The 27645-nt window shown below is 43.6% G+C and overlaps 1 protein-coding gene across 1 annotated transcript; it reads right to left on the bottom strand.

The window, feature by feature from the left end:
* Positions 1-1128: 1128 nt before the first annotated feature.
* On the bottom strand, positions 1129-22848 carry LOC111170027 (uncharacterized). The gene is made up of 3 exons (XM_022564813.2): positions 22556-22848; positions 19872-20001; positions 1129-8404 (listed from the first exon to the last, which is right to left on the bottom strand). The coding sequence occupies exons 1-3, from the start codon at positions 22592-22594 to the stop codon at positions 5577-5579; spliced, it is 2997 nt and encodes a 998-aa protein (XP_022420521.1). The 5' UTR covers positions 22595-22848; the 3' UTR covers positions 1129-5576.
* Positions 22849-27645: the final 4797 nt, after the last annotated feature.

Below are 27645 nucleotides of genomic sequence, written 5' to 3'. Positions count from 1 at the left end.
TTTTGATTTTTGTAAATAAAAATTCAAGTGGGGGGCTTCCCTGGTGGCACAGTGGCTGCGAGTCCGCCTGCCGATGCGGGGGACACGGGTTCGTGCCCTGGTCCGGGAAGATCCCACGTGCTGCAGAGTGGCTGGGCCCGTGAGCCATGGCCGCTGAGCCTGCGCGTCTGGAACCTGTGCTCTGCGGCAGGAGGGGCCACAACAGTGAGAGGCCCGCGGACCACAAAAAAAAAAAAAAATTCAAGTGGGGAGTTCCCTGGTGGCCTAGTGGTTAGGATTCTGGGCTTTCACTGCTGCGGCAAAATACAGTAACAACTAAAAACTTAAATGACAAAAATAACGTGTATAATGTAAAAAAAATTGTCTATAATATTTTCAGTATCCATAAAACCATAAAAACATTGGGCAACATTTTGCAACAGGCAATTTTTGTGAAAACTATCCAATTACTATACAATAATCTAATTTGTGAAAATTTCGTTTTGATTTCAAAATCTACCCATAACCAGCCAGAATTAAAGTGGGCTGATAATTTTAAATGTTTCCAAAACATTCTGACTGTAGAATACTTATAGAATTATATATTTATTACTTTATCACATACTTTTATCAGCCACATTTCACTGAACTGGATTTTTTAAAAAGTAACTTGCAACCTTTCCAGTACATTCAAATGAATATTCATTGAAATAAGAATGTTTTCTAAGTAGTTATCTGTTGTTTATATCATATTAAATAAGCTATTTTTAAATAAACAAAACTTGCATTGAGTTTCAGGGGAAGGACAAAAAACTAATGAACAAAAAAACTTACGTGAAAAGACTATCTGGTATGTGAAATAGCATACTCTAATAGAATTGGTCATTTTGCATTTCAGCATAATAAATTAAATATGTTTAAAGAGGATCTGAAGAGAATTAATTTATCAGTTAGGGCAAACAGAAGTAAGAGATCTCTCAGTACACTTGCAAAAGAATCAAACTATTTCTGTGATAATCCATCAATTGATGAGTGTGCTCTCAATCTCACAGAGTAAACGGATTCAGGAGAAATACGCTATAACAATGATACACATATGGATTGAGTAAAATTTCACAGTATATTTACATGGCATTTATATTAACTTACATGGCACTCTATAAAATGGAACAAAATGAGAATGCTACTAATACAATAAAAATACCAATAAATTAGAGTTAAGTACAATAAGAGAATTGTGAAAAGGAAACTTATGAAAATATTTTCTATTAAAATTTTAAATAAATACGCCACATACAAGCTCAAAATACAAACCCTGGAATTCAGGTGTTAAGTGCTCAGTGTTTTGTTACATTCATTGATCCTCTCAGGGGCCAAAGTTAACACCTTTATGTCCAAGTCAGCAAACTGAGGCTCAAGGAGCTTTAGCAAGTTGCCCAGATTATTTCCCACTGGGGTATCCACACGGAGACCTCAGTACCCAGCAGACCCCTCCTCGATGCATGTAAGTCCGTGGGGGCTGACCCAGATCGTGGGTTGTGAGATGCCTCATTTATTTCTGACATGTCCCTGCGGATAGAGGGGTCTGGGGCTAGAGGAATCTGAGGACATCGGGGGAGCTAAAGGTGGCTGGCACCAGAATGTCACCTGCAAAGGGAGCTGCATAGGAATGGACAGCTCCCCTCTTCACATCTTTCAGTGGACCAGAGGCAGGTCAGCTCCTAATCCCCACCTTACATAGGAGGAAACAGGCCTGGGGAGGAGTGTCTGCCTGTGGGTCCTTGCACTGGTCAGGGATACAGAATTAAACCCAGCAGCCTGGATGAGGACTTGTGGAGTCTGACCACTGATCTCTTCATCCCCCGCCCCCCAGCCAGGCTTTGGGACTCAAAGGAAAGACCAGCCCATCCTGATGAAATCTTGTCCCTGGAACTTCCCTGGTGGTGCAGTGATTAAGAATCCACCTGCCAATGCAGGGGACACAGTTTTGAGCCCTTGTCTGGGAAGATCCCACATGCCACGGAGCAACAAAGCCTGTGTGCCGCAACCACTGAGCCTGCACTCTAGAGCCCACAAGCCACAACTACTGAGCCTGCGAGCCACAACTACTGAATCCCATGAGCCTAGAGCCTGTGCTCTGCAACAAAGAGAAACCACCACAATGAGAAGCCCGTGCACCACAATGAAGAGTAGTCCCCACTCTTGCAACTAGAGAAAGCCCATGAGCAGCAACAAAGACCCAACACAGCAATAGGTAGATAGATAGATACATAGATAGATACATAGATAGATAGATAGAAAAGTAAATCTTGTCCCCATCTGCTCCAACCCACCAACTTCCATGGTGATATAAACCAGGAAAATGTGTAAGCACTATAAAGCAAGGCTTTATTGTATTCTTCGGTGACTGAACTTAAGAATATAGAGAATATGTTAAAAATGCAGATTAAATTTAAAATGGTATGTCTAAGTATCCACTGCATTATGAATACTGCAGATTTTTTCAAGTGAGAAAATTCTGCCAGTAAAGTTACTCCATAAAGCAAAATCACTTTTTAAAAATACTAAAAGTATTTTTAAATGAGTGAAATTCCAACATACATCTTTGTTGTTTCATTGTCCTATTTGTTAAAGGAAGATAGCCAAAGGTCAATAAAGAAAAAGATTTGAGCAAATATTTTAACAAAGATACACAGCAAATGAATATCTGAAAAAACGCTCATCATGAATCCTTACGGAAACTCAAAAGTGATGTAACTCTAAAAACTCAGTTAAAAGGCTAAAACTAACATGAATGATAAACCAAGTATTCAGTAGAATATGGAAGAAATGGAATTCTCATACATTGCTGGTAAGATGCAAAAGGTACAATCATTTTAGATCACAATATGTTAGTTTCTTCAAAAGTAAAACAGTTGTGGGACTTCCTTGGTGGTCCAGTGGTTAAGAATCTGCCTTCCAATGTAGGGGACAGGGAATCGATCCCTGGTTGGGGAACTGAAATCCCACATGCCGCAGGGCTACTAACCTCACAGGCCGCAATGAAGAGCCCACTTGCCACAACGAAAACCCAGTGCAACCAAAAAAAAAAAGTAAAAAACAGTTGTGACTCACACATTATATTCTAAGTTACTGACAAAAGATAAAAGAGGGCTTCCCTCCCTGGTGGCGCAGTGGTTGGGAGTCCGCCTGCCGATGCAGGGGACGCGGGTTCGTGCCCCAGTCCGCGAGGATCCCACGTGCCGCGGAGCGGCTGGGCCCGTGAGCCATGGCCGCTGAGCCTGCGCGTCTGGAGCCTGTGCTCTGCAACCGGACAGGCCACAGCAGTGAGAGGCCCGCGTACCGCAAAAAAAAAATAAAAAAATAAAAGATAAAAGAAACATATATATTCTTCATATATTCATATAAAGAACACAATTTTTATACCAGCTTTATTTTCAGAAGTCAAAATCTAGAAACAAACCAAATGCCCATAAAGAGAATGGATAAACTAACCATCGCATATCGAAAAATATTACTCAGCCAAAAACAAAACAAAAACCAAAAGCACTATATACCACTGATGAATCTCAAAGTAATTATGATACATAAAGGAAAACAAAAAAATATGGTAAACAACAAATGATTCCAATAATATAAATTCAAGAAAATGCAAGTTATCTACTGTAAGGAAAGTAAATCAATGGTTACTTGGAGAGGTGAGAAAGGCAAGGAGATTATAATAGGAATGAGGTAAATATACCATGACAGATATGGTCACTATTAGGACTATGATGATGGTCTCAGAAGTTCACACCTATGTCAAAACTTATCAAATTGTACACTTTAAATATATTCGTATTAGCACATGTAAATTATACCTTAGTAAAGCTTTAAAACATAGCTCAAGATTTAAAGATCTCTATGTCCCAGTCCTTTCAGAAAATAGGTTTGGCAACCTTATACTGACTCCATCATTTCTATCCTTATGCCCCAGGGGGTTGGGGCGGCAGTCAGTCTTGCCTCAGTGGCAGCAAATATGGTGAGCAATAAAGAACATTTCCACCTGAAGTCAAACAGGAATGCTGTCTGTGTCACAAGAGCCACATCTGTGGACTAGATCCCCTTTTTTCTCTTTCTTCCTGCCCGTGCAGTAATGGCCTTGAGGTGAATATTACAGAGGCTAAAAGAATCCACAAGACCTTTCAATTATTTTTATTTTCTCTGATGACTTCAGCTATACAAGATAAACATACCTGGAAGTACTGATATTTGTGTACAAACTGATTCTCCACAGTCATTTTTACATTGACACACTAGTAGGCTGCGGCCTCTTCCCCTCCCTAGTAAACCAGTTTCTGTACCAATTATGGTTTCCCCTGGACCCAATGGTCTTAGAACCAGTGACACTAGGCCAATAAATTGAGGCCCTCAGGGAATATGGCTCTCTGTAGACCTGGGGAAGATAATCCCTCAACAGTGCTGAAATGCCCTGTGACCTCTCCTTTGAGGAAGGGAAAAAATTCATTCTGGGGCTTCCCTGGTGGCGCAGTGGTTGAGAGTCCACCTGCCGATGCAGGGGATGCGGGTTCGTGCCCCGGTCTGGGAAGATCCCACATGCCGCAGAGCGGCTAGGCCCGTGAGCCATGGCCACTGAGCCTGCACGTCCGGAGCCTGTGCTCCACAATGGGAGAGGCCACAACAGTGAGAGGCCCGTGTACCAAAAAAAAAAAAATTCATTCTGCTTTCAAAGCTCTTGAGATTCTCACAGCTGCCACTTCTCAGGGACATCTCGGAGACTCCTAAAACACAAAGCTTCCAGGCTTCATATGAAAACCAGAAATCCCTGCAGTCTTTCCTAGGAGGCAGTGGGCAGCAATGCAAATTTGGTCAAAACTGGCAAGCTACTGTCTGCCATCATACCGTCCCTCCTCAGACACAAATTTTGAGACCCCTAAAAGTTGTTCTCCCTTTTATGCTTACACAGTACAAACCTGTGTATAAACTACCTGCAGAGTAAACAGAACTTCCAAGATTAAAGAGGATGTAAAGAGCTTGTAAGGCCTTGATTATTGTACAAGCCAAAGCAATCTGCAGCAGGCAGTTACCCAGTTCATGATTTGGAAGCTGGAAAAACTTACTATTATCATGTGAGACCAACACATCCCTGTGTTGTCATTCTCTGCTAGCTGCCAGCTGAACTTTTGGTATCTTCTGGGCCAATACTGACCAGGTCCATGTCCAAGATAAGTCAGGGAGGAGTGAAAGCTGATGCCATAAACGTTCAGGTGACTCCTAACTTGGCCAATACATTGCAGGACAGAGGTCAGCTTCCCTGAACACACTGGGTTGATGACTGATGCACACTGTGTGAACCTACCAGGTGGTGGACGTGAAATGGCCTTCACCCCAGAGATGGAAGTGACATAAATCTGGGAAGAGCCCTGGACAGGTTAGAGAGTGCAACATAGTCACACGCTTCCCACATAACTGAAACTTATGGGGAAATCTCCCCACTGTGCATGCTCAAATGTCTGAGAGTTAATTCAGACATATGGCTCCTCAGTTTCCTCTGGAATCCTTACAATGAACAAGAAAACTGCACATCCCCAGTACATCTAAGGCCTTTCTCTAGTGTGAACTCTCTGATGTTGAGAAAGGGTAGATTTTCGCATAAAAAATTTCCCACATTCTCTACACTCATATGGCCTTTCTCCAGTGTGACCTCTCTGGTGTTGACTAAATTGGGAACTATCCCTAAAGGATTTCCCACACTCACTGCACACATAAGGCCTTTCCCCCGTGTGAACTCTCTGATGGTAGCGGAGTTTAGAGCTAGAGATAAAAGATTTCCCACACTCACTGCACTCGTAAGGCCTATCTCCTGCGTGAACTCTCTGATGATAACGAAGGGTGGAACTAGAGGTAAAAGATTTCCCACATTTGCTGCACTCATAAGGCCTTTTGCCTGCATGAACTCTCTGATGATAAGAGAGGGTGGCACTACTAGTAAAAGATTTCCCACACTCACTGCACACATAAGGTCTTTCTCCTGTGTGAACTCTCTGGTGTCGAATCAGTATGGAGCTATTGGTAAAAGATTTCCCACACTGACTACACTGATAAGGCTTTTCTCCCCTGTGAACTCTCTGATGATAACCAAGGCCAGAGATAGAGGTAAAAGATTTCCCACATGCACTACACTCATAAGACCGTTCTCTATTATGAATTTTCTGGTGTGTTGAGAGGGAAGATTTTTGGCTAAAAGATTTCCCACATTCACCACACTCATAAGGTCTTTCTCCAGTGTGAGCTCTCCGGTGTTTATTGAATTGTGATCTATCCTTAAAGGATTTCCCACATTCACTGCACTCATAAGGCCTTTCTCCACTATGCACTCTGTGATGATAACGGAGACTGGCACTAAAAGTAAAAGATTTCCCACATTCACTGCATTCATAAGGCCTTTCTCCTGTGTGAACTCTCTGATGATAACGGAGGGTAGAACTAGAGGTAAAAGATTTCCCACATTCGCTGCATTCATAAGGCCTTTTTCCTGCATGAACTCTCTGATGATAACAGAGGGTGGAGCTGGAGGTAAAGGATTTCCCACATTCACTGCACACATAAGGCTTTTCTCCTGTGTGAACTCTCTGGTGTTGAATGAGTGTCCACCTATTGTTAAAAGATTTCCCACATTCACTACAGTTGTAAGGCCGTTCTCCTGTGTGAACTCTCTGGTGTAAAAGGAGGTTATTCCTTCGGATAAAGGATTTCCCACATTCACTACACTCATAAGGCCTTTCTCCAGAATGAACTCTCTGATGATATTGGAGGTCAGACCTAGAGATAAAAGATTTCCCACATTCACTGCACTCATAAGGCCTTTCTCCTGTGTGAATTCTCTGATGATAACGGAGGGCAGAGCTAGTGGTAAAAGACTTTCCACATTCATCACACCCATAAGGCCTTTCCCCAAGGTGACCTCGTTCATGATACTGGAGGGTGGAGCTACAAGAAAAAGATTTCCCACATTTATTGCACACATAAGGCTTTTCTCCTGTGTGAATTCTCCGGTGTCGAATGAGTGTCCACCTATTGTTAAAAGATTTCCCACATTCACTGCACTCATAAGGTCTTTCTCCAGTGTGTACTCTGTGATGATAACGAAGGCTGGAGCTAAAGGTAAAAGATTTCCCACATTCACTACACTCATAAGGCCTTTCTCCTGAGTGCACTCTCAGGTGTATAATTAGGTTATTTTTTCGGGTAAAGGACTTCCCACATTCACTACACTCATAAGGTCTTTCTCCAGTGTGAACTCTGTGATGATAACGGAGAGCAGTACGAGTGATAAAAGATTTCCCACATTCACTGCACTCATGAGGCCTTTCTCCAGAATGAACTCTCTGATGGTAACGGAGGTCAGAACTAGAGATAAAAGATTTCCCACAATCACTGCACACATAAGGTCGTTCTCCTGTGTGAGATCTCTGATGATAACTGAGTGCAGACATAGAAGTAAAAGATTTCACACAGTCAGTACACTTATAAGGCCTTTCTCCAATTTGAAATCTCCTATGTGGAAAGAACACTGAGCTATGGCTAAAAGATTTTGAACATTCACTGCACACATAACTGTTTTCTCCACTGTGCCATGAATGGGGATAAATGAGGACAGATTTGTGGCTTAAGGATTTCCCACATTTGCTGCACTTATACTGCCTTGCCCCAGTATGAATTCTTTGATGTTGACAGAGGGTTGAGCTTTGCCTAAAAGATTTTCCACATTCACCACATACATGAAGCTTTTTTCCAGTGTGGATTCTCTGGTGCAGAACAAATGAGGATTTGTACTTGAATGCTTTCCCACATTCACTGCACACAAAACACTGTCTTCCACTGTGGACACCATGGTCCTGAACAAGTGTGTGTTTGGGGCTGAGGGCTTTCTTGCATTCTACCCAGGTGTGACGGCTTTTCCTGCCTTGTGAAGTTGACCCGCACTGGCTGATTGTGTTTGGCTTCTCCACAGTATGAGTGTCCTGTTGCTGTAGATGTCCCACGATGGTTGGGAAGTCCTTTTCAAACTCCCCACAACACAATGGCTTCTGTGACACATGGAATCTGCAGCTCTTCACAAACCAGGCCTCATCCACACTGCTTCTGAGGGTTTTCTTTTCCATGTACTGCTCCTGGTGCTGCTGAAAGTTTGCACTAAAATAAAATCGTTTTGCACATGCTCCACACCTCAAAAGTTTCTGGCTGTGTTGTGTTTCCCGGCACTCAGCCAAGTGGAAAACGTTTCTCAAGACTGGACCACACATCTCACAGGGGTGTGTCTTCTGGAAAGACAAAGCTGCCTTGGGAGTCCTAGCCTGTGACACTCCTAGAGAAGTGATCTGTTCAAAAGGTGCCTCTGCATCCTCTGCTCCACAGCAGCAACCTGAACAGAAAGAAATGCTGGTCAAGTACATGTCAACTATAAGGAAGGGTCAAGTTCATCACAGATGTCCATCTGTCTCATCTAGGTATTAGTCTATGAGATGCTTTTCAAGATACAGAAGTTGGAATTCAGTTGAAAGAACAGCCGACTGTTTTGCATTACTGAGCCTCAAAATCACAGAATAGTGGAGACCTCACCAGGGGAAGGAAACAAAAGACAGGGTGTGACACAAGGAAGAGAGGCAGGGTCTACAACTCATTTCTTTCCCAATGGCTTCTTGCAGGATTTTTCTGCTGCTGATGTGAGACGGTAGAAACGTGCATCTAAGCCCATTAAAAACCCACAGCGGGCTTCCCTGGTGGCGCAGTGGTTGAGAGTCCGCCTGCCGATGCAGGGGACACGGGTTCGTGCCCCAGTCCGGGAAGATCCCACATGCCTCGGAGCGGCTGGGCCCGTGAGCCATGGCCGCTGAGCCTGCGCGTCCGGAGCCTGTGCTCCACAACGGGAGAGACCACAGCGGTGAGAGGCCCGCGCACTGCAAAAAAAAAAAAAAACAAAAAAAAAAACCCACAGCCACATATTAGCTGCTATTCAAAGTCAATTTAGGGAAATGTGAACATATCACAGCACAACCAATGTTGGTGAGTACTACAGAAAGAGTGGTGAGAAAAATGGGAGAGACGTGGAGTCCAGAAAGGTAGAAATTATCCCCGGGCTGGAAGTCACCATAGGAATTACAAGTAGTAGAACTGACAAGTCAGGCAAATGTTAACAGTGGAAAAGGAAATATAGAAGTAAGGTATAGCCACTGCAAATGGCACCTAAACCCTGGTTGAACAAAGATAGATTCCTGGTATGATCTGAAAACAGCCTGATGTCATACTCTACTCAGCTGCCATTCACCAGGACCAGGCCCCCTCTGAGCCCACCATGCCATGACTGGAGTCATATCCATCCTGGCACATCTGTAAGCCCTAGTTAAGCAACTACATGGTACATGCAGGATACAAATCCTAAGGTAAAAACAGGACAGATGAATGACTTCTACTGTCACAGAGCAACTCAGCACATAACAGACCCAGAAAACCGATCTAGAAGTGATATCAGCGTAACAGCAGAGGACACCAGCCTTTACCACCAACAAAAAACAGACAGCTAACTGCAAACAAAATTGACCCTTGGAGGACTCAGAAATCCAATTAAGACACTGCAGTAACACAATGGAAATTGAAAAGTAGAATAACCACACAAAAATGATCACTGGGGGGCTTCCCTGGTGGTGTAGTGGTTAAGAATCTGCTTGCCAATGCACAGACATGGGTTCAAGCCCTGGTCCAGGATGGTCCCACATGCCATGGAGCAACTAAGCCTTTGCACCATAACTACTAAGCCTGAGCTCTAGAGCCTGTGAACCACAACTACTGAGCCCAAGTGCCACAACTACTGAAGCCCACGCACCTAGAGCCCATGCTCCACAAGAGAAGCCACCAATGAGACGCCCACACACTGCAACGAAGAGTAGCGCTGCTCGACACAAGTAAAGAAAGCCCACGTGCAGCAACAAAGACCCAACGCAACCAAAAATAAATACATTTTTTTTTAAAAAAAGGATTGCTGGGGACATCAGCTTAACAGACACGTGGAGATGGATAGGAAATAAGATGAATGGTGGGAACTATGTGTATCAGCCAAATGGTGGCTGCCATCACATTCCCCAATGCCCTGCTCTGCATAGGACCCCAGTAGCCTTTGCTTCGTAGAACCTCAACAGGCCCCGATATAGCTGCAGATCCCACTGTCTGCACGGCAGAGAAGGGCAAGTGTTTATAGGTGTGGACACCAGCTCCCTGCTCTGCAGAGGGTACTGGCAGCTCTTTCAATAAGGTAACTAATAGCCATGATCATGGGGGACCTGCAAGAGAATAATATGCTGAATCGCACCTGTTCCCCCAAAAGTAGCTATTGCTCTATTTCAAAACCATGGCTGCTACACCCATAAATCCTGCACACACCCTAAACCCCAGAGCCCCAACTGTGCAATGGATGCCCATATTCCATAACCTGACTCCACAGCTGTCACCTGAATGCCCGTCTCAGGCACGAGATTCATGACCACTATAAGTGAGTTAGTTCCTCAGACCCCAGACACTTCTGTGTGCACCCATACTCCAGTCAAGACTCCATCACTGCGCAGTGTGCGACTGCATTTCACAAAGCAAAGTCAACACTGCTGCAGGCTGTTCAGTGTCTGGGACCCTAGATCTGCTACTGCTCTGCATTTATCACACCCTAGAATCCAGATCTATATCTGCTCCACAGTGCCCACACAACAGACACCAATGCCATCACCACCATGAAACACCACCCCCCAACCAAGAGCCAGACTTACCATCAAGAGGGAGCCCCTCAGTCAAAACATTTCCCTTGGGAGAAAGAGATCAGGTGATCCCCAGCAGTCTTCTCTACTGATGTGGATACCCACATCTTTAGCTATTGAGGACCCCTGCAGTCTTTGCTGACACTGATCTCAGTTGACAGAGCTGGAGAGACTCTAAGCCCCTGGGCCTTGTTGTAGTCGGAACAGCAACTACCCATCAAGCTGGCATACTAACACCCACAAAAAGTGAAGATCTTCCCCACCAAAACCTTACGTAAAGTCTGAAAGAAATGACTGCTCCATTAAATGTATTAACATCAAAGCAAGACTACATGAAACACACACAAAATAATCAAGGAAACATGACACCCCCCAAAGGAACATAAGTTATCAGTTGCCCCAAAGAAAGGGATATCTATAAACTGTCAGACAAGAAATTCAAAATAATTGTTTTTTTTTTTTTTTTTGTCCACGTCATGAAACATGTGGGATCTTAGTTCCGTGACCAGGGATCGAACCCAGGCCCCCAGCAGTGGAAGCACAGAGTCTTAACCACTGGACCACCAGGGAAGTCTCTCACAATAATTGTTTTAATGAAGCTCAATGAGCTACTAGAAAACACAGACAATCCAACAAAATAAGGAAAACAATATGCAAACAAAATAAGGTTTCAAACAGAGAGACAGAAAATATGAAAAAGAACAAAACAGAAATTATGGTGAAGAGTATGATGAACAAAACGAAAAACATGGTAGCGCATCAATAGCTAACTTGATCAATCAAAACAATGAATATGAAACTGAAGGTAGGTCTTTGAAATTATCCAATCAAAGGAGAAAAAAGAAAAAACAACTAAAAAGAATAAAAAAAAGTCTACATGAATTATGGGACATTGTGAAACAAAACAATATTTGCATAATGTGAGCCCTAGAAGGAGTAGAGAGAGAGGAAGGGGCAGAAAATTTATTTAAAGAAATAATGGACGAAAACTTTCCAAATCTGGGAAAAGTGGACATTCAGGTACATGATGCTCAGAAGTCCCCAAACAGATTCAATCCACAGACGACTTCACCAAGACACATTAATATAAAACTCAAAAAGTAATGATAAAGATAATTTTAAAAGCTGCAAGAAAAAAGAAACCCCTCATACAAGGGAAACCCCATAAAGTGGTTTTCTTAGCTGAAACACTGCATACCATGAGAGTGAGATGATATGTTCTAAATACTGGGGTGGGGGAAAAAATTGCAAACCAAGAATACTTAACCAGCAATACTATTCTTCAGTAATAAGGAAGAAAGACTTTCTCAGACAAACAGAAACTGAGGAAGTTCATCACCACTTGACGTACCTCACCAGAAATGCGAAAGACTAAAGAATTCTTCTAGCTGAAATAAAAGTATGCTAACTAGGGACTTCCCTGGTGGTCCAGTGGCTAAGACTCCGTGCTCCCAATGCAGGGGGCCCGGGCTCGATCCCTGGGCAGGAAACTAGATCCCGCATAGTGCAACAAAGATAGAAGATCCTGCATGTTGCAACTAAGACCCAGCACAGCCAAAACAAAAAAAGAAAAAAGAGTATGCTAACTACTAACATGAAATCATATGAAAATATAAAACACACAGGTAAAGATAAGTATATGGTCAAATTCAGAATACTTTAATACTGTAAAACTGTGTTAATCACTCAACTCAACTACAAACAATAAAAAACAAGAGTATTAAAAACAACTACACCCACAATAACTTGTTGATGGTTACCCAATACACAGTATAAAAACATGTAAATTGTGACATCAAAAACATAAAATGCATGTGTGGGGAAAGTATAAGAGTAGATTTTTTGTATGAGATTGAAGTTACATTGTTATCAGCATAAAATAGAATGCTATGTTTTATATAAGCCTTATGGTAACCCCAAAGCAAAACCCTACAGTAGACACAAAAGACAATGAGAAAGGAATAAAAGTATATTACCACAGGGACTTCCCTGGTGGTGCAGTGGTTAAGAATCCGCCTGCCAATGCAGGGAACACGGGTTTGAGCCCCGGTCTGGGAAGATCCCACATGCCACAGAGCAACTAAGCCCATGTGCCACAACTGCTGACCCTGCGCTCTAGAGCCCACAAGCCACAACTACTGAGCCCACGTGCCACAACTACTGAAGCCCGCGTGCCTAGAGCCTGAGCTCTGCAACAAGAGAAGCCACCGCAGTGAGAAGCCCGCACACCACCAACGAAGAGTAGCCCCCGTTCGCCACAGCTAGAGAAAAACCCACGCCCAGCAACAAAGACCCAATGTAGCCAAAAATAAATTAAAAAAAAAAAAGGAGTTGGTACTTGAAAAAAAAAAATGTATTACCACAGAAAATCATCAAGTCAGAAAGGAAGACAGCAAGAGAAGAAGAAAGAAACTACAAAACAGCCATACAATAATAAGATGGCAACAATAGGTCCTAAAAATATTTTCCAATTAAATGACATACAGTGACTGAACAGAAAAAAAAGAAGACCTCAACTATATGCTGCCCACAATAGAGTAACTTCAGCCTTAAGGGCACACACAGGCTGAAGATGAAGGAATTGAAAGAGATATTCCATGCAAATGGAACTCAGAAGAGAACAGAGTAAGCTATACTTAAGTGAGACAAATAGACTTTAAATCAAAAACTATCACAAGAGGGACGTCCCTGGTGGTGCAGTGGTTAAGAATCTGCCTGCCAATGCAGGGGACATGGGTTCAAGTCCTGGTCTGGGAAAATCCCACATGCTGTGGAGCAACTAAGTCTGTGCACTACAACTACTGAGCCTGCACTCTATGGTGAGCCATAACTACTGAGCCTGCATGCCACAATTACTGAAGCCCACATGCCTAGAGCCCGTGCTCTGCAACAAGAGAAGCCACTGAAATGAGAAGCCCAAACAACACAATGAAGAGTAGACTCTGCTCACCGCAACTAGAGAAAGCCCACGTGCAGCAACAAGACCCAATGCAGCCAAAAATAAATTAATTTTTAAAAAAACAAAAAAAGATCACTCTTAAAAAAAAAACTATCACAAGAGACAATGTTCATTACGTAATGATAAAGAAATTGATTCACCAGGAGGATGTAACAATTTAACTATATATATACGTACCATATATTAAAAATTAAGCAAATATGACCAGATCTGAAGGCAGGAATTTTTTTATTTTTTTGGCCACGCCGCACGGCACGCAGGATCCTAGTTCCCCAACCAGGCATCAAACCTGTGCCCCCTGCAGTAGAAACACAGAGTCTTAACCACTGGAAAGTCCTGCCAGGACTTTCTGCCAGGAAAGTCCCAGCAAAAGAATATTAACACATTTCTGACTAGAGATGCATTAATACATCTTTTGTTACTCAAACGTTATTGACCGGAGACGTACCAATACTTTTTTAGAGAGTGACACAATTAACATCACCGTGCGAAGTTGTTAGAACTTAAAATTGATCAAGGGTTCATTATACAACTTATGATTATCATTATCTTTCACATTTTCCTCCATTAGGTTTTTGTTCCAACCTCGTGTACATTAAACGCAAGTTTATTACCGTAAAATTTTCAAAAATGATGCATCGCAAAATTGAGTGATGAAGAATTTTTTGGTGAATTTTATGCAGATACTTTCTCTGAGCGACATATATACTAGTGTCTCAGAAGACGACAGTTCTTCAGAATATAATTCTGATTCAGACGATGTGAATATTAGACCAACAAAAAGACAAAAACCCATAGTGAATGACTCTACTGTGGAAAGTGAAAATGAAACTCAAGAACGCTCCTTTGCTTCTATGTAAGAGTGGATTGAAGACAACATTTCACAAAAATTAGAAGACTTTACAGGTGTGTCAGGTGTAACTATTGAATGTAATAACCCGCCAAGTGTTAGTGAAATAACAGAATTAATTTTTGGTAAAGACTTTTTCGAGTTGGTCACTTCTCAAACAAACTTATATCACCAACAGAATGAAAAATCATATAAAAAGTATGATAAGAAAAAAAAAAAGTATGATAAGGCTTTAAAATGGACTAATGTAACCAACAGTGACATGAAGAAGCCTCTTGGGTTAATAATTTTGATGAGACAAATAAGAAAGTCACAGTGGAAAGAATATTGGTCGACTGATCCCTTACTTGAAACACTTATCAAAGATTAGGACGAAAAGAAGGTTCAAACAAATAATGACATTTCTTCACTTTAACGATAACTCAGAAACTCCACTTCCTACAGACAGAATTTCAAAAATTAAACCTCTTTTGGCTTATTTTCTACCAAAATCTCAATCGATCTATACACCCAAACAAGAGCTATCACTTGATGAGGCAATGATAAAGTGGAGAGGACAACTCAGATTCAAAACCTATAATCCTGGAAAATTTACAAAATATGGAATTTTGGTCAGGATGCTTAACGGAAGTGAAACTGGATATACATGCAACCGTGATATTTACATGGGTGAAGGAAAGAAACTGCAAGAAACAATATTGTTGGTCCTACAACCTTGGTTCATGGCACCATATTTACCAAGACAATTATTACAACAGTCTGTCCACATCTGTAATGTTGTTGAAAAATAAAACCAGAGTTTGTAGGACTATAAGAGAGAATCATGGTCTACCAAACCAATTAAAGGAGAAATCTAAAAATCTACAGAGGGTAGAAATGACATTCTTACAGAAGGGAGAAGTGATTCTTCTTATATGGAAAGACAAGAGGCTAGTCTGCATGGTGACAACTATTCATTACACCTCCATAGCATCTACAGTAAAGGAAGACAGAAAGACTGGCCATCAGATAACTAAGCCCAATAGTATGTTAGAGTATAATAAATATATGAAAGGAGTTGATCGTTCTGATCAATATCTGGCAAACTTCAATATCCTCTGGAAAACTTGAAAATGATATAAGAAAGTGGGTTTCTAGTTGAGTAACTGCGGTTTATTCAATGTATTTAAAATTTATTGCAGCCTTAATGCACAGAATAAAATGACTTACAAGCAATTTTTTAAATAAATTTATTCATCTATTTATTTATTTTTGACTGCGTTGGGTCTTCGTTGCTACTCGCATGCTTTCTCTAGTTGTGGCAAGCAGGGGTTACTCTTTGTTGTGGTGTGTGGCCTTCTCGCTGAGGTGGCTTCTCTTGTGGAGCACGGGCTCTAGGCATGCGGGCTCGGTAGTTGTGGCTCATGGGCTTAGTTGCTCCACTGCACGTGGGATCTTCCTGGACCAGGGATTGAACACATGTCCCCTGCATTTGCAGGCAGATTCTTTTTTTTTTTTTTTTTTTTTGCTGTACGCGGGTCTCTCACTTGTGGCCTCTCCGGTTGCGGAGCACAGGCTCCGGACGCGCAGGCTCAGCAACCATGGCTCACGGGCCCAGCTGCTCCATGGCATGTGGGATCTTCCCAGACCGGGGCATGAACCCGTGTCCCCTGCATCGGCAGGCAGACTCTCAACCACTGTGCCACCAGGGAAGCCCTTGCAGGCAGATTCTTAACCATCGCACCACCAGGGAAGTCCCATAAGCAATTTTTGTCAGCAGTAGCTAGAGAATGGGTAACTGATCATTCCGGTGAATGCAGTGGTAGTCCCACACCTGATCCTTCTCGTGGCGTTTCTAAAAGAGCCCCCCAAGAGATTTCCCTGGTGGTCCAGTGGGTTAGACTCCACACTCCCAATGCAGGGGGCCCAGGTTCGATCCCTGGTTGGGGAACTAGATCCCACATTCATGCCACAACTAAGAGTCTGCATGTCACAACTAAGAAGTCCACCGTACTACAATAAGAAGCCCGTGTGCCACAACTAAAAGATCCTGCATGCAGCAACTAAGACCCGGTGCAGACAAAATAAATAAAATAATAAATATTTTAAAAATAAAAAAATAAAAGAGCCTCCCCACAAAGATACACCTTGTTGACTACCAGGTAAAATAAAAGAACATATTCTAGAGGAAATAATACCCACAGGGCTTTAAAAAAAAAAAAAAGCCTCCAGAAAGTATAGAGTCTGCTCTTCCAGGGGAAAGCACAGTGAAACAGTGTATTTGTAATAGATGTTCTGTTCCCCTGCACAGATATTCCTGCTATACTGCCTATCACACTCTAACAAAGTATTAGAATGCTTTAGTAAGACATGTGCAAAGTTTCAAATAAATACATTAAGTGCAAAAAAAGTTGTTGATATTTACTCAAACTAACAAATTGCCGGCCACAGGCATTAGTTTCTGAAAAAATCTCCCAGTAAATAATGTGTTAATAGGGAACTTAAATATCCCCCTTTCAACACAGGTGGATATCCAGATAGAAGGTAAGGGTATCTTTGAATTGGACAACACTTTAGTCCAAATGAATGTAACAGATGTATACAGAACATTCCATCCTATTACAGCAGAATATACACTCTTCTCAAGTGCATATAGAATATTCTCTAGGATAGATTATATGCTATGTCAAACAAGTCTTAACAAGTTTCAGAAGACTCAAACCATATCAAGTAATTTTTCCTAACACAATGGATAACACTAGAAACCAGCAACAGGAGGAAAGCTTAAAAATTCAGATATGTGAACATTAAACAATATGCTCCTGGCCAGTGAATCAGTCAAAGGAAAAAATCAACAGGAAAATCAAACGTACCTTGAGAAAAACAAAAATAGAAAAAAACATATACAATGTGCAAAAGCAGTTTTAAGAGAAAAGTTTAGAGCAATAAATGTCAGCATTAAGAAAAAAATCAAGTTTAGAGCAATAAATGCCAGGATTAAGAGCAAAAAATGCCAGCATTAAATAAACAACCAAACTTTACATCTCCAGGAACTAGAAAAAGAACAAATTAAGACCAAAGTTAGCAGAACAAAGGAAGAAATAAAGATCAGAACAGAGAGGAATTCCCTGGCAGTCCAGTGGTTAGGATTCCATGCTTCCACGGCAGGGGGTCCAGGTTCGTTCACTAGTTGGGGAACTAAGATCCCTGCCTGCCACATGGCACAGCCAAAAAAGAAAAAGAAAAAAAAGAAAGATCAGAGCAGAAATAAATGAAATAGAAACTATAAAAACAATAAAAAAAGATTAACAATACTAAGAACTGGTTTTGTTTAAAGATAAATAAAACTGACAAACCTTTCTCTAGACTTCTGAGAGGGAAGACTCAAATAAGTTAACAGAGAAATAAAAGAGAAACAAAGGACTGTTATACACCAACAAATTAGATAACCTAAAAGAAACAGACTAGAAACATACAACCTACCAAACCTGAATCATAAAGAAACAGAAAATTTGAATAGACCAATAACAAGTAAGGAAATTGAACCAGTAAGCAAAAATCTTCCAACAAAAAAAAACAGGCCATGACCAGATAGATTTCATTGGTGAAATTTATATTTTAATATGTAAAACATTGATATATAAGGTACTCTACAACTCAACAGGAAAAGAACAATCTGATTAAAAAGTGGACATTTTATCAAAGATAAAATGGCTGAACAGACATTTTATCAAAGATCTACAAATGGCTAACAGGTATATGAAAAAATGTTCCCCCTGGGTTTCCCTGGTGGCGCAGTGGTTGAGGGTCCGCCTGCCGATGTGGGGGACGTGGGTTCGTGCCCCAGTCTGGGGGGATCCCACATGATGTGGAGCGGCTGGGCCCGTGAGCCATGGCTGCTGAGCCTACGCGTCCGGAGCCTGTGCTCCGCAACGGGAGAGGCCACAGCAGTGAGGCCCGCGTACCGCAAAAAAAAAAAAAAAAAAATGTTCCTCTTCACTAATCATCTCACTGATCATCAGGAAAATGCAAATCAAAACCAAAATGAGGGGCTTCACTGGTGGTGCAGTGGTTGAGAGTCCGCCTGCCGATGCAGGGAACACAGGTTCATGTCCCGGTCCAGGAAGATCCCACATGCCGCAGAGCAACTAAGCCCGTGAGCCACAACTACTGAGCCTGCACTCTGGAGCCCATGAGCCACAACTACTGAAGCCTGCATGCCTAGAGCCTGTGCTCTGCAACAAAATAAGCCACCTCAATGAGAAGTCTGCACACCACAACGAAGATAGCCCCCACTCGCCGCAACTAGAGAAAGAATGTGCACAGCAACAAGGACCCAATGCAACTAAAAATAAATAAATAAATTTATTAAACAAAACAAAAAACCAACACTACAAGGACTTCCCTGGTGGTCCAGTGGGTAAGGCTCTGCGCTCCCAATGCAAGGGGCCCAGGTTCAATCCCTCGGGGAACTAGATTCCACATGCAGGCAACAACTAAGAGTCCGCATGCTGCAACTAAGAAGTCTGCATGTCACAACTAAGAGTCCGCATGCTGCAACTAAATATCCCACATGTCACATTGAAGTCCCAGTGCAGCCAAAATAAATAAATAATTTAAAAAAAAAAACTTTGGATAAACATATATTAAAAAAATAAATAAATAAACACTACAAACCGCAGTAGGACACTGAAAAGTAGCTCATCGTTCAGGTAAGTAATGACAATGATAATGCCTGCATGCCTGGCACAGGCAGGCACAAAGAAATGTTAGGTAAATGAAGGGATCAAGGGAGTTCCCTGGCGGTCCAGTGGTCAGGACTTGGTGCTTTCACTGCTGTGGCCCTGGTTCAATCTCTGGTCGGAGAACTAAGATCCCTCAAGCCATGCAGCTCAGCCAAGAGAAGAAAAAAATATATATAATTAAATTAAATTAAAATAAAAACAAGTAAATAAAAGAAGGGATCAAATCTCGGACACAGAGGTGAAAAGGATCTAGACACACTGACCCAGACAGAGAGAAGGAAGTAAGGTAGAATCCATTAAGCTCACTGCAATACTACTGGCTTGGAATCCTTTTCCTAACAGCACTCAATACAGCAGGTATCGGGGTTGATATTGCAGGAGAAGGTAGAGGGCAGTGCAAACAGCCCAGTCCTAGCTACCACAGCAACTACACAGAAAGCTTGGGAAGCAAGTAGTGCCCACAGTTCACATGTATAAGAACAGAGCACCCCCTGGGAAAAGGGGGGTGAGGTGGGGTAGAGCCTAGTCCAGGACACTGGGAAGGCTTTGAGTCTTACCCAGTGAGGATATAAGTGCAAAGTTCTCCAGCATCACATCGAGGTACAGGCGTCTCTGAGTCTCATCAAGGAGCCTCCATTCCTCCCAGGAGAAGTACACAGCAATGTCCTCAAAGGTCACACTGCACGTCTATGAGAGAGAAAGAATGAGCTATGAACATTCTCTCTCTAAGATCCCACAATCCATCTCATCACACACCTATCCCACCTTCATCCTCTTCCAGAGCTCTCCACCGAACAGGAATTTCAGGCCTAAGTGCCACTGATGCCCACCTATCCCTCAGGGTCTCTTCATTCACTGTGTTCAGCCCTCAACACCACTGGACAGGACAGCATAGAGATGTCATCCAAGCTCTGGTCCTGGCCTGTAGGGTCCCATCCATCCTGTCAATCAATTCCCCTGGGGTCTCTAGGCTGTGACTCACAGACACAACCAAACTTGGGTTCAAGCTTCAACCTTCAGTCCCCAATAACAGGGCCCTGGTGCCATGAGCTAGCACTTCCTCTTTGTGCCCATCATTCTGTAGACTGTACCTCTCTCACATCTTCAGTCCCCACAGTTGCACTCCCACAACTATGCACGTGGGAAAATGCTTTGAAGGCCTCCTTCATACTTTTATTGATCCTTGCTTCAATTTTAACCACCCAGAAGCACATGTGATTACAGATGCCCATGACCCACATCCACTTTTGTGCTGCACTCCCTGTCCCCTCAGCGGCCATCACTGTCCTCTCTCCCTCAGCCTTCCTTGGAATCCTGGCCCTGACACTGTCCGTTCCAGGCACAGTGACTCTCACAAATGACCATATTTGCCCCAGACCTATCCACCATCAAGATCAAACACACCACACCACACCAAACCTCACCACAAAATTCTGGTGAACCTGTACATTAGTGAATTAGCAGGAGCCCTAGCCTCATCATCTTGTTTCAATTACTCCAACGCCTCCACAGCCATCTCATGTCCACTAATCTCACAAAAGCTTTAGTAGCCTGTCAAACCATTCTCTTCAATTCAGTTACCCATTCTCTTCCATATGGTTACCATGTTCACTTCTATCCTTCACCTGCATTTGTGTGCTCAGCAACCCTGATCAGGTGTGGAGCAGGGAAACCACTCATCATGCACCCTCCTCTTTCAGACCAGCGAACAGCATTGCCAGGATGACCTGCATTCCCCCACATAAATGGGATCCACAGTTCCTCCCTATTCCACACAAGAGCCACCTTCCTCCCCAGATTTCCAGACACCCAACTGCTGCCTCCACTCGCTTTCTCTGAAACATCTCAGACTCTTGACAAGGCCAAAACAAAACATCTGATATTCCCAAGTAAAATTAACCTACCATAACTTTCCCATCTCAGTTGATGGAGCTTTCATCCCATTAGCTCCTAAAACCGGAAACACTGGGGTCATCCCTGACTCTTCCCTTTCTCTCCCTCACCCGCAACATCTAAAAATCTACTTGGCTCTCCTTAAAACATGGATGGAAAGTCCAACTTCTTTCCCACCTCTGTGGCCACCACCCTGGTCCAACACTCATCTGGATTATAGTAAATGCCTCCTTGGCAGCTCCCTGCCTCTTATATTACTCATACAGTCTGTTCTCTTCTTTGCAGGCAATGGAACGCACTAAGACCTGCATAAGAATCAACCCCTTCCGCTTATCCAAACCTCTCATTATCTCCATAACAGACGTCCAAATTCTTGACAATTACAGACCTGATTCTTGACACTCAGCTCTTTGGTCCTAATAAAATGGAAACTGACTGTACCCTATCTCCAGTATAGTCATACCTCCAAACATTTGCACATGTCAGTATCTGGTCCTGTCACAACCTTTCACACGTGTTTATATTGGCTGACAGCAATAGCAATACCTCCGTGTAACCCTTGGCCTGCACTCAGGACTGGGCTTGAGGTATCCCCAGGGTCCCCACACCCACGAGCTTGGAAAAAAGCAAGGAAGACGTTAAAGACACCACAGTCCCAGACACCATTTGGGTGGTGTCAGGGACAGTGAGTGACTGGGACAACCTCCTCTTCCGTGTATAGGTTTCCTAAGTGCTTTTCATCCTTCAGAACCTGCGGAGAGGGGTAGGCAACAAGGACTGGGCTCCAGATGAAGTCAGGCCTCCCCTGTATCCCCGTCCAGCTCTGGATCCCGGTGACCTCGGGCTAAGTGATTAGCTTCTGCGCCTCACTCCTCAATGCTGCTTCTTACTAGCGCCTTGTGCCTCACTGTCGTTTTCAGCCCCATTCTAGTTTCTTCTCTCTTTAATCGGTTTTTGGAAAACTTTTGAAACCCTAATACAGACTGTATTCCTCTTCTGTCCACTACCCTCCATGGCATCCAGGTCCCTCAGAATGAAGAAAAAACCTCTCCGCCAGCCAGTACAGGGGTCACGCTACCACACACTTCCCTGCAGACATCAGACAGGCCCCAGGTTTCCCAATACTCCCGGCTCAATCCGACCTCCAAGCCTTTGCACCTGTCAGTACCTCCGCCTGTCACCCTCTCTCACGCGGCCATCACACTATCAAAAACAGACCCACCCACGAACGCCCCACCATCCCGGACACCGCGTCCTGGGCTGCGGGCACGTGAGCAGGCGCCCCGCACTCGGGGTTTTAGTGTCTGGTGGGGTGAGGGCGGTGAGGGCCCGGAGGATGAGCGTTTACCTGAGGCGGGGTCCTCAGCGCCGCCGCCGCCAACGCCATCAGAGTCTGGGGGCAGAGCGGGGCCGGTAGCGGCGGGAGAGGCGGGTGGACGCGGGCACGGCAGGCCCGGTACACCCCCGGCGGCGTCGCCGAACTTCAGACCGGCCTCTATGCAGCGGAGACAGCGGTTCCTCTTGGACCTTCTCAACCCTGTCACCCAAGTCCCGGCCCAGCGTTCCGGAGTGACAACAGATACGAAAGCAGTAAAAATGGCCGCCACGGAGAGGACGCCGGAAGTCCCACCCCGATGAGATGCGCACGCACGGAAATGCCTTTATCTTGACCTTTTATTGACTCAACTCGGCGCACTACCTTCTGGGTAGTGTAGTTCCTAGCGTTCTAGAGCCCCTCCCCCCACCCCCCACCCCCGCCCCGGAAAGGTGTTCTCCATCTTGACCACCAGAGAGTGGCCCAAGCGGTACTCTGGGGAGTACTTGAGAGTGATCATCCTACCTAGATGGCTTTACTCGCTGTGAACTGCAGGAGAAAGACGTAGTTTCATACTCCGTGAAGGTCAGCCTGCTACCAGAGAATAAAATTGAGATGCTCCCAAATCTACTTCTCTAAATGGCTGTATCATTCCACAGAGTAATTCAGACATAAAATAGTCCACCTATAGTTGGAGGCATTGTGCTATTCCTCTTGAAATACGTGTAGCCCGAGGCATTAGTAAGTTTTGTAAATTCTATTATGATTGGCTGGGAACAAAGGAAAAGACTGTACAGGGATGCCTATATAGTTAGCAATTATGTCCTACCCATTGAGGAACACTTTTTTATTTATTTATTTATTTGGTTGCACCGGGTCTTAGTTGCAGCAAGCAGTCTTCTTAGTTGCGGCTCACCAGCTCTTTAGTTTCAGTGTGTGGGTTCCTTAGTTGTGACATGAGAACTCTTAGTTGCACCATGCATGTGAGATCTAGTTCCCTGACCAGGGATTGAACCCAGGTCCCCTGCATTGGGAGCGTGGAGTCTTAACCACTGCACCATCAGGGAAGTCCCATTGAGGAACACTTTTATCCATATAATATTTCTTACTGTATATCCTGAAATATACTCAACTCCATTTAGTAAACTGACATCTATCTCAGATGGAGACCAATGTAACTAATGCTGTTTTGGCTGGGGTCAGTGACTGCAGCTTTCAGAGTCACAGCGTGTCTGTGTTACTGAACCAGGTTTGTTTGCCCCACATTCAGAAAGTAAAAGGCCGAGACGTTGAGGTTTGCAGCAGAAAAAGTGTTTATTCTTGTGGCATCAAAGGGAGGAGTCAGGAGAACTAGTCTCAGATCCACTCCCCAACAGGAGGGTGTTGGGATATTTATGGCCTAGAGGAGGAGGGTGGTCTCAGGCCTAGGGAATGTAGGCAAGAAAAAAGTAAAGAAATCTGTGTTCTGCACAGGCATATCTGAGCTACATGCTTCTTCATGGGAAACATATTCAGAAAATGGTAGCATTAGCATGATCTAAGCGTGGACACTCACACAGGCCCAGTTGAATGGTTGGTGGTCTTGACCAGTTTGAACTGGACAAGACTAACTGCATGTTCCTGAACAACAATTTAAGGAACTGTTACCATAGCCACCCATACCTCAGAGATGTTATCTATAAGGATTTGTGATATATTATCTAAGCTAGGCGAAGCTTGGAGGGTATGTAATTTGCAAAAACAATTAAAGCAAGAGTCAGTGAAGGTAGGTTACAGGATATTATTTATAAAGCAAGTTAGAGTTTCAGGGAACTAACTGATAACTGCCCTTGGTTTCATCTGCTAAGGGAACATCTGAACCCCATGATCTCATGTTGTTGCTGGTAAGTGATTATCATTCTCCAGTGATTGCTGGTACAGCTCTGCAAGGGGAATTGAGATTATCTCAGAAAAACAATTTGAAATGCAAATATCAGGAAATTAGAAATCGTATTGAGGCATTTATTCAAAGATAATGTCAGAAATAGCTCTGGGGAAATATCATGGGATTTTTTTTTAAATAAATTTATTTATTTATTTATTTATTTTTGGCTGTGTTGGGTCTCCGTTGCTGTGCGTGGGCTTTCTCCAGTTGTGCTGAGTTGGGGGGCTACTCTTCTTTGTGGTGCGTGGGCTTCTCATTGTGGTGGTTTCTCTTGTTGCAGAGCATGGGCTCTAGGCTCACAGGCCTCAGTAGTTGTGACACACATCCTCAGTAGTTGTGGTTCACGGGCTCTAGAGCGCAAGCTCAGTAGCTGTGGCACACCAGCTTAGTTGCTCTGCAGCATGTGGGATCTTCCTGGACCAGGGCTTGAACCCGTGTCCCCTGCATTGGCAGACAGATTGTTAACCACTGCGCTACCAAGGAAAATGGGATTTTTAAAAATAAATTTATTTATTTGGCTGCGTTGGGTCTTTGTTGCTGCGCGTGGGCTTTTCTCTAGTTGCAGCGAGTGTCGTTGCAGTGCATGAGCTTCTCATTTCTGGTGGCTTCTCTTGTGGAGCATGGGCTGAAGGCATGCGGTCTTCAGCAGTTGTGGCACACGGGCTCAGTAGTTGTGGCTTGTGGGCTCTAGGGCTCAGGCTCAGTAGTTGTGGTGTACAGGTTTAGTTGCTTCGCAGCATGTGGGATCTTCCCCGACAAAGGCTCGAACCCGTGTCCCCTGCATTGGCAGGTGGATTCTTTTTTTTTTTTTTTTTTTTTGCGGTATGCGGACCTCTCACTGTTGTGGCCTCTCCCGTTGCGGAGCACAGGCTCCAGACGCGCAGGCTCAGCAGCCATGGCTCACGGGCCCAGCCGCTCCGCGGCATGTGCCATCTTCCAGGACCAGGGCTTGAACCCACGTCCCCTACATCGGCAGGCGGATTCTCAACCACTGCGCCACCAGGGAAGCCCTGGCAGGTGGATTCTTAACCACTGTGCCACCAGGGAAGTCCTGCATGTATGTAATTTTAAAAGGGATGAATAAATGAGTTATGTAATGTGGGTAATTCAAGATTACATTAACACCTTGAAAGAGGCTCACAGAAGAGAAGAAGCACAGATCATGAGAAGCACAGGTTAGTGTCGTGGTCCGAACACAGGTTGGAAAAGAATTTCCAGACACAAGGCAGAATGTAAAAAGGATAGAATTTATTAGAGGGAATGGTTGTTGCCAGAACAGTGGGCCGACTTCAGTGTAGTCTGGGAGAGCCGACCCCAGACATGTGCTATTAGTCAGTTTTTATAGCCAGGGGAAAAAGGAATGTTCCAAGGTGAAAATTTCATTTTCTGATTGGTCGAGGCACATATACCTTCCTTCTGTAGGGTGGAAGTGGGGCAGGACAGATGCCTTTCCTTATTTGGGACGAGAGAGGAAGAGGTCCCTTCGCCCAGGTGGGCTCAGGAATTTCGTAACCATTGCAACATGGCGGGGAGAGTGACAAGAGCCCGGTAGGGTATGTGACCTTGAAACTTTTTCAGGTAGGGTTGTCCTTTGTCCCTGACCATTGTCTTTGGAGCACCACAGTCACAACCTGGACTTCCAATTGGTGTCTGAAGTCGGGTTGGGGGGGGTTCTACGAGGGTCAGTCTTGTAGGACTGAGCCCTTAGCCTTGGAATCTGATGCTATCTCAGGGTAGACAGCGTCAGAATTGTTAAATTGTGGGACACCAAGCTAGTGTCTGAGAATTGGTTGGTATTGTGTGGAAATCCACCCGTCCCCCATATACATTGGAAATTGGGGCAGAACCTTCGGATGGTAAGCAGAGAACCTTGAGTTCTAAATTGTAAAAGAATTAAGTTGAGCCCATGACTATGCTGGAAATTTGGCGACTGAGAAATTTTTGTTTTTACAAAGTGTATTTTTTTTTCACTCATGGGAAGCTTAAGGAGAATTAAACTTGGAGGGAAAGAAATAATCAGATGAAAGTAGAAAGAGGTGAAAGTGTGGAAGGAAGCTACCACCTTGTGCTGTTTCATTGCTTCAAAACCATGTACTGAACATCTCACCAGCTTCAGAGACAGGTCTAGACGTGTGTTATATATCAGTGAAGAAAGAAATATGTCCTCCTGTAGTGTCCTTCAAAAGCCTTTATTGAGGAGAGTAACGAATAAGTCACAAAGAAAATGCTACATATTATAGTAAACTATAAGGTGACAGGTAGAAATGCAAAAAAAAAAAAAGATCAGCACCAAGGAATAACAAGAATGTGGAGTCAGGAAGATTTCAGTAGGAAACAGAGGGTTGTTCTCATAAGGAGATGATATTTGAGCACACAGTTAAAGGAGGGGAGGAAGGGAATTCCCTGGCGGTCCAGTGGTTAGGACTCTGCACTCTCACTGCCGAGAGCACGGGTTCAGTAATCCTTGGTTTGGGAACTAAGATCCCACAAGCCATGCAGCTCAGCCAAAAAAAAAAAAAAAAAGGATCCACGGAGAAGAAACAGTCAGTACAATGTCCTAGTCCCAAGGTCCAGAAATTGAATGTGATTGTTTCTTGACATTAGTTTTTTTTTAAATATTTTTTGATGTGGATCACTTTTTTTAAAGTCCTTATTGAATTTGTTACAATATTGCTTCTGTTTTATGTTTTTGGTTTTTTGGCCACGAGGCATGCGGGATTTTAGTTCCCCAAACAGGGATCGAACCCTCACCCCCTGCATTGGAAGGCGAAGTCTCAACCATTGGACTGCCAGGGAAGTCCCTGTTTGACATTGTTAGTGATATACTTTGGTGAATTTTAATAATTCATACAAAATTTGCCTACTGTGTGCACAGTTCCATAAATACATCCATATGTCTCTACTGCAGACCTCCTTTCAACAATCTTCTCAACTTTTCCTTCCTTACCAGGGCAGATCATTGGCTGCTATCCTGGAATCTATATATATGGTCACCTTTGAATAACGATTCTTCCACACAAAATGGATGGCCAGATCATAGCATAACCCATTGGAAAAACGTTTCTACTCCATTATCTTTCAGGGACACCCTGAATGTGGCTGTGATGCGGTCACTGTCGATTTTACGTGCACCCATAAAGCAAAATGAGCCAAGCAGAACCCCAGCTCAAGCTTTCTCCTCTCCCCTATGGCTGTGCAG

The sequence above is a fragment of the Delphinapterus leucas genome, chromosome 20 (assembly GCF_059928025.1).
Source record: "Delphinapterus leucas isolate spDelLeu-1000000601 "Yukka" chromosome 20, BTC_Dleu_Yukka2, whole genome shotgun sequence".
In the NCBI taxonomy this organism is placed as follows: Eukaryota; Metazoa; Chordata; class Mammalia; order Artiodactyla; family Monodontidae; genus Delphinapterus; species Delphinapterus leucas.
The sequence above is the reverse complement of the archived record's forward strand: the minus strand, read 5'-3'. Positions and strand labels throughout refer to the sequence as shown.

Excerpts from the sequence above, each read along its gene's own strand:
- LOC111170027 (XM_022564813.2), bottom strand. The coding sequence starts at position 22,594 with ATGGCGTTGGCGGCGGCGGCGCTGAGGACCCCGCCTCAG. Across the intron at positions 20,002-22,555 it reads CGCTGAGGACCCCGCCTCAG|ACGTGCAGTGTGACCTTTGA; the intron begins GTAAACGCTCAT and ends TCTCTCTCATAG. Across the intron at positions 8,405-19,871 it reads TGCACTTATATCCTCACTGG|GTTGCTGCTGTGGAGCAGAG; the intron begins GTAAGACTCAAA and ends CTTTCTGTTCAG.